The 7,223-nt window shown below is 44.3% G+C and overlaps 1 protein-coding gene across 3 annotated transcripts; it reads left to right on the forward strand.

Moving 5' to 3' along the window:
- The first annotated feature begins 1,283 nt into the window (after positions 1-1,283).
- On the forward strand, positions 1,284-4,968 carry LOC127342362 (RNA-binding protein P). 3 transcript variants are annotated; one of them, XM_051368303.2, is made up of 2 exons: positions 1,284-2,865; positions 4,458-4,968. In XM_051368303.2, exon 1 carries the CDS (start codon positions 1,420-1,422, stop codon positions 2,863-2,865), a length of 1,446 nt encoding a protein of 481 aa, XP_051224263.1. In that variant the 5' UTR covers positions 1,284-1,419; the 3' UTR covers positions 4,458-4,968. The 3 variants fall into 3 exon arrangements, with proteins under 3 accessions (XP_051224263.1, XP_051224262.1, XP_051224260.1); XM_051368302.2 differs by lacking the exon at positions 4,458-4,968 and adding an exon at positions 3,884-4,119; XM_051368300.2 differs by lacking the exon at positions 4,458-4,968 and adding an exon at positions 3,855-4,119 and having other exon boundaries at positions 1,286-2,865.
- Positions 4,969-7,223: the final 2,255 nt, after the last annotated feature.

A 7,223-nucleotide genomic window follows, 5' to 3' on the forward strand; every position in this document is an offset into this window, starting at 1 on the left:
TGCATCATGTAGTACTTGGCATAGGTTATGATTGTAATCTCTTGTAGATTATGGAGTTAACTATTACTATGATAGTATTGATGTGATCTATTCCCCCTTTCATAGCCCGACGGTGACAGTGTGCATGCTATGTTAGTACTCGGTCTAAATTGCAATGGTCTATCATACACTCTAAAGGTTACTTAAATATGAACACCGGATGTTGTGGAGCTTGTTAACTCCGGCCTGAGGGAGCTCTTGTAGCCCTACACAATGAATGGTATTTGTCATCCAACAAGAGAGTGTAGAGAAAGTAGCATTTATCTATTCAATTATGTGATCAATGTTGAGAGTGTCCACTAGTGAAAGTATGATCCCTAGGTCTTGTTTCCAAACATCGAAACACCATTTATTTACTGTTCCACTGCATGTTTAGCCATATTTATTTCAGATTGCTATTACCACTCATATTCATCCATATCACTTGCATTTTACTATCTCTTCGCCGAACTAGTGCACCTATACATCTGACAAGTGTATTAGGTGTGTTGGGGACACAAGAGATTTCTTGTATCGTAATTGCAGGGTTGCTTGAGAGGGATATCTTTGACCTCTACCTCCCTGAGTTCGATAAACCTTGGGTGATTCACTTAAGGGAAACTTGCTGCTGTTCTACAAACCTCTGCTCTTGGAGGCCCAACACTGTCTACAGGAATAGAAGCGTGCGTAGACATCATCCCCATTGAAGTTATCTGTGGCACCTGTGTCTCTGTTGAGGCGTGGTGGTCTGTCTTGGTGGTGTCTTGGAATGCATCTCTCCTTGTTCTAGGGTGAACACCTCCACCTGCCATTGGTACGACGTCTTGTGATCCATGACGAGAGGGTCGGGACTCTCTTCGGCGATGGAGAGTGAAGATGTTGCTTCACTAACATAGAAGGGTGAACACATAGTGCTGCCCTCCATACCATAGCTTATTTGTTGTTGGTGCTGCTTCTATGTTGGCGTTCACGCGAGGAGAACATCGCCGGATCAAACTGTGTTTCTTATTTATCTTTGTTTGATTGAGTTGTTTACGTTCTTACAACATTCTTGCATCTTTCAACCGTACGACTTTATTAATTGAAAGGAGGCGGGTGAAATATACACCTTTTCTTTAGAACAATGTGAAATATACACATATTCGAATAATAATAATAATAATAATCGTACAGGCCATGGGCTGTTTTTCACAAATTTTCTGCCAGAAGGCAACAACTGCTTTAACGGTTTAACCCATCAGGGGCCGTCTAGGCAGCCACCCGAGCGCGTGGCGATATACGATACCAACCCTCGCCTTTTATCGCCCAGCCATATCATATCCCCCCTTTCCTTTTTCCCTTCCCAAATCGTCGAAACCCTAGCTCGCTTTCGCCGCCGATCTCCCCCACCTCGCCGTCGCCATGGGCAAGAAGCGGAAGCTCGAGTCCAAATCCACTGCCGCTGCCAGGGCCGCCGCCGCCAAGGCCACGGCTGCTGCTGCCAAGATCGCCGAGCCAGCGGCTCCCACCCCCCAGCCCGAAACCCTAGCCGAATTCTACGCCCCGTCCTCCCAAACCGTGGCCCAGAAAACCGGATCCGCCGCTGCGGCCACGGAGGAGAAGCCGCCCCAGGAGCTGGGCGGCGAGGAGGACGAGTGGGAGGAGGTGGAGGTGGAAGAGGAGGTGGACGAGGAGGAGCAGCAGCAGCAGGCGGATGAGGAGGTGGACGAGGGCGAGAGCGACCCCGCCTCGATCCAGGCGCTGCTGGAGGCGTTCCCCAAGGAGCAGCTCGTCGAGCTTCTCCGCGACGCCGCCGTCGGCCACGGCGACGTGCTCGCCGCCGTCCGCGCCGCGGCCGACGCGGATCCGGCCCAGCGGAAGATCTTCGTCCATGGCCTCGGCTGGGACACCACCGTCGACACCCTCAAGGAGGCGTTCGGCCCCTACGGCGAGATCGAGGACCTCAAGCTCGTCTCCGACCGTAACACGGGCAAGTGCAAGGGCTACGGCTTCATCCTCTTCCGCCGCCGTGCCGGCGCCCGCGCAGCCCTGCTCGAGCCCCAGAAGAAGATCGGCAACCGCACCACCTCCTGCCAGCTCGCCTCTGTGGGCCCTGTCCCGTCTGGCGGTGCGGCCAGCAACCCTATGCTCGCTACATCTCCAGCTCCAGCTCCGCCAGCGTTGGTACTGCCACCAGTGTCTGAGTACACGCAGCGCAAGATTTTTGTCAGCAATGTTGGCGCAGAAATCGACCCACAGAAACTGATGCAGTTCTTTGCAAAGTATGGTGAGATTGAGGAGGGTCCACTTGGGCTTGACAAGGCAACCGGGAAGCCCAAGGGGTTTGCTCTGTTTGTCTACAAGACCCTTGATGGCGCCAAGAAGGCGCTGCAGGAGCCGCATAAGTCGTTTGAAGGTGTTATGCTGCACTGCCAGAAGGCAATCGATGGACCCAAACCCAACAAAGGTGGAGGATATGGTGCTGCCAGTACCAGTGGGAGGAAGGGTGCTGCTGGTTATGGCGCCAGTAGCCATTCTATGGCTGGTAGCCTCGGTGCCGGTTATGGGATGTCATCTCCAGCGAGCTTGGCTTCACTGCCTGGGGGTGTACCAGGAGGTCAAGGAATGAATCCTGTATTGGGGCAGGCCTTGACAGCTTTCCTGGCCAACCAAGGGGGAGGGTTGGGTCTGAACAATATCCTTGGAGTTGGTCCAAATGCTTCAGGAGTGCCAAATTCAGGCTCTTCTGGAACTCTTGGTGGTGGCGGCGTGCCTGGTATGCCAGGTGGCTATATGGGTGGCTATGGAGGTGGTGGTGGGTATGGCGGTCCACCGGGAGGCCCAGGAAGAAATTACATGGGTCATTAGGTAAGATTTGATTGGTGGATGTGCCCTAACTGTAGAAGCTACATCTAGTTCTAATACCTTGTTTTTCTTTATCTGAGAAGAAGTTAGCTTTACATTTACCCAGATATTAGTCTTGCAGTGTTCTTCTTCTATCTGTTTTTACTTCATTTATAAACCATAATATGGTAGTTTCGAATTCTAGTATTGTGCATTCTTGATGAGATCTAGGACGTGCCTGAATCCATTCGTCTATTGTTATTTTACTATGGTAAAATACGGTAACCTGAACTGCATAATATAGTTCGTGTCTTCTATGAGCTGTTTGAAACGATAAGCCAGCTGTTAAGTATTAAGGAAGCAGTACTTCTTGATAAATTGCTTTTTAGTTTAGTGACTGTCCTCCTGTAACTTTATTATGTTTGCTGCATTTAGAGCTAGCCATGCTAAGATTGATCAAGGTTATGATTTGAAAAATAAAGTTAAGTCTTAAATTTTACTCCCTCTTTCCCATAGTAGAAGATGTTATTACAACCCATTAACTCGTATATTGGTTGCAATAACATCTTATGGTATTGGAGAGAGTAGTAGGTAAATGCAGATATACTTGTGTCTATAGGTGAAAGTTTTGATTATGTGAGCTCTCTTTTAGTTCAGGGATGCTTTATATCTGTTTTGTTTATCTTTAAATCTCTGTGAATTTGTTAAAATACTTTAGGCTGTGTTCTTGTAGTTTCCTTGGTAGGTTTGAAACATTGTCAGATTGCAAGCAAAGAACTTTTGGCGAGCCTTATCATTTTTTATCGTGTCAATGTTTCACATGGAGTATAACATATTAATGCTTCCATTAAAAAAAAAGCTTTTATTGTATTTCTTTTAAATACTACGTACAAACCCCAAAGTGCAAGTTATGCATATATTTAACAGCTAGTTTTCTTTTACTTTTCTATATACAACTAATATATTTTTGGAGAACAATTTCACTTATCTTTACCCATATTGCTATTTGACAGGATGCTTATAACTATTTTACTCTGGCCAGATGATTCTACGTGTTCCTGCGTCGCACTTATAAACATGCTGTTTTAGGCTGCTTCTGGCAACTCAATTACTCTAGCGTCAAAGTTTTTAAAGGAACTTTGGTTTCTTCAATCATTTGTTTTCAAAATTGAACAAAGCTTTGTACAACTATCTAAATTTTCGAAGTTTGTGACCCTATTGTAAAAGATTTCATGTGGATTTAGAGCACTGTGGAATTTTTACTACATTTCTATGTTTTATGCGATACTTCTCTTTCATTTTTTTTCCTTCTGGAAACCAAATTTGTGTTCTGCTTAAAAAGGCCATTTTAGTCACTATCCTGATTTTCCTGTCACACAGCTCCTTTTCTGTGTCATGTGAATTTGTTCTGAATAGAATGAAAATCTCTAGCAGTTATTGGAAAATAGCGGTGTTCGAAGTTTAGAAAAGATGCTACTGCATTCCCAAATTTGTGCTCTGTCTAAAATATTTTTTGTTGTGTTGGCGTGAGGTCATATAGTTAATTGGAGTACTAAACAGAAGTCTTAGTGACTTTGTCTGTGATGTTGACTAATCTTTTACTTGGACAAAGCTAGTTGGTAAAGGATGAGTAGGAGGGATGTTGTCATGGAGGTGGTAACCCTGTTGGAAGGGATAAATAGCAGCATTCATGAAGGTGGTAGTGCTGTTGGAAGGGATGAAGCAGCAGCATACTTCTGTCAACACAGACGACTAGAGATGGAAGAATGTAGCAGGGCTGGCCTGTTCGCTGTTGCGACTCACTCAGTATCTCTTACCACCTCTCCTGGCCTCTGCCATATATGTAATAGCTACATTGCGACAAGGAGAAGCTGCTGAGCGTGGCGAGGAGGGTGAGGGAGGAAAGCATGAGGCAGCACAAGGAATAGGAGGAAGAAGAGGTACAGCTGACTGAGTGGTGAGTGACGACTAAGGAGCTTCGCCTGGTTAGCTTCCTGTCTTTCCTCACTGGACCTTGTTCCTTGCCTTCCCCTTCTCAGTATAATATAAGTAGCTGCAGTGGAGGAAATCTATGAGAGAGTATTATATCTGTAATCTGTTCAATTTCTTTTGCTTTGGTTCTCACAAGTCATGTGCAAATGTCGCACGCTGCTGAATAGTGCTTGGGCTCTCTATGAATACAGCGCCATGTGGAGTCCTGGTAGCATGCATCAGTTTTTCTTCAAAATGTCAAATGGTGCAGGAAGCGGCAGTTTATGACTACGCCCAACCTTGACTTGAGATCAACTTGAAAAACATTCTCTGTTGATATCATGTGACACGGTCAGCTACTCGAGTGGGAGTGGAGCACGAGTCCGCCAACTTGGGTCTCGTATAATCATTGGGTCTCGTATAATCAGAGCGTAGTGTACTATGCTGTGTTTTTGCATCAGTTTGATCCATTGTATCTGGCACAAATTTATACCATCAAGGTTCTTTAAGCTCTTCTGTTGGCATGCAATGGCAGTCAACATGCTATGTTTGCGTCTGAACACCATTTTGCAGCGTCAACTTCTCGGTGTTCTAACTCACCGTTCCTCTTCATTATAAATAACATAAAAAGCCACTGTGCCCGCAAGTGCCTTCGGCTAAACATACGAAGCATCTGACTATTGGTAAATTAACTTTTTTACGAGTTCTTTTACCATTTTTTTTTGTAGATTCTTTCAAACGTGTCTGCAGATGTACCGGACGGTCCGCACTGTAAGCTGCAACGTAGTAGCTGCTGAGTGAAAATTCTTGTGAGATTACCTAGCTAGCTCATTTGGCTGAGAAAAGTGAAGCCCCTCAACCTAAATTCGAAATAATTAGAAAATAAATCCAAAAAATTGGAATTTTTGTTTACTCTGGCACTCTGGTCTGCCTTTGTGCAAGTTTGCATGCAAAAATCAACATGTAGGTTTTTCAATAGAAAAGACAAAGTTTAGTGCTCTAAATAAGCAATCAATTTATCACTGAATTGTCTTTTTAACAGATGTCATAAAGTTTGCGTTTTCTCCATATAAGTTTGTAGACAACCAGTGGACACGAACATGTACATGCTTAAATTTACTTCGTATTTTTTGACAATTAAAGATTGTCTTCCGCATGTTGAAGCATATCCTCTTGGGAGCGGAATTAGATTTCCGGAGGAAGTGAATATACAATGTTAAGAAAATCTTGCAACTCGTAAAAAAGCAAGACAAATTACAATCTACGTGTGTATCGACCATCTTGGCTTTTGTTATATGCAATTGATACACCTTCTAGGGTGTGTTTTAGAAAGAAAAAAAATCTACGTGGCCACAAAATGCAGTTTACTCAAATACGAACTCCCAAATAACATACTAGTACAAAATAAGCCGTCCAGTTGCTTGTGATCATTGTTTCCAATATTGATGGGATCTTTAAGGTGTAATTCTGCCTATTAGTTTCCAACAAAAAATTGCATCAAAATAAATTTCTCAAGAGGAATTTACAAATGTCATCAGGATCTAAATGAACTACCAATAATACCGTAGTCGACAAACAATTGTCACCCTCATTGTCTGATTCTATTAGCCTCCCTTGTCTCCGCTGGACTATTTCAGTGCCTAGAGGTGGATGAGAATAGTCTTACTCGCGGGCTTTCTGGTCTACTTCGTCAGGTTTTGGGTAGTTGGGTCTATGTGTCATTCTTCCGAGCGGCGACTACGACACATTAGAAAACGCACCTCAACTCTATCTCTTCAACAATTGTGCTTATTCTGGGTTTTCAGATCCCAACCGTTAGATTGAAGGGGCGGGGGTTGGGATTGGGAGGTGAAGAGCATCCTCAACCACGACACTTCCGTATTAGTTCGATGGTGGCACTAGTGGTTTCGTCAGTAAGTTCCCCGGTGGCACTTTCAGTCGTCGACTGGGTTGGCTCTCCTAGTTCGACTTTGCCTTTTTTTTTCTAGGTTGACCATCCGTGCTCCCGATTGTCACCGCTGACATTTCTTGGCAACGCCATGACTTACCAGCCTCAGCTACAACTACTTCATTGAGCTAGGCTTAAGGTGCACCATCGATTTTGCAGGTAGGAGAAGGCAATGAACTCACCTTGGGCATGTTTGAAAACATTGTTTGTTTGAGGGTTATTCTTGTAAGGATCCAACTTGGTTAATATATGGCTTTCGTCCTCAGAGTGGATTTTTGTAGCCCAAGCTACATATAACTCAACATTTTTTTTTACAAAATCTGAGAAAAATCTAGATGTAGACAATGATGTGGTCTACCAATCTGTAAAATTTAAAATCGAGATACGTTATTTTCGGGCTCCAAAAAAATGATAAAATCTAACAGATTTTAAGCTTTTGAAGTCTTACACTATTCGCTACTAG

This window comes from Lolium perenne, chromosome 3 (genome assembly GCF_019359855.2).
Source record: "Lolium perenne isolate Kyuss_39 chromosome 3, Kyuss_2.0, whole genome shotgun sequence".
Taxonomy (NCBI): Eukaryota; Viridiplantae; Streptophyta; class Magnoliopsida; order Poales; family Poaceae; genus Lolium; species Lolium perenne.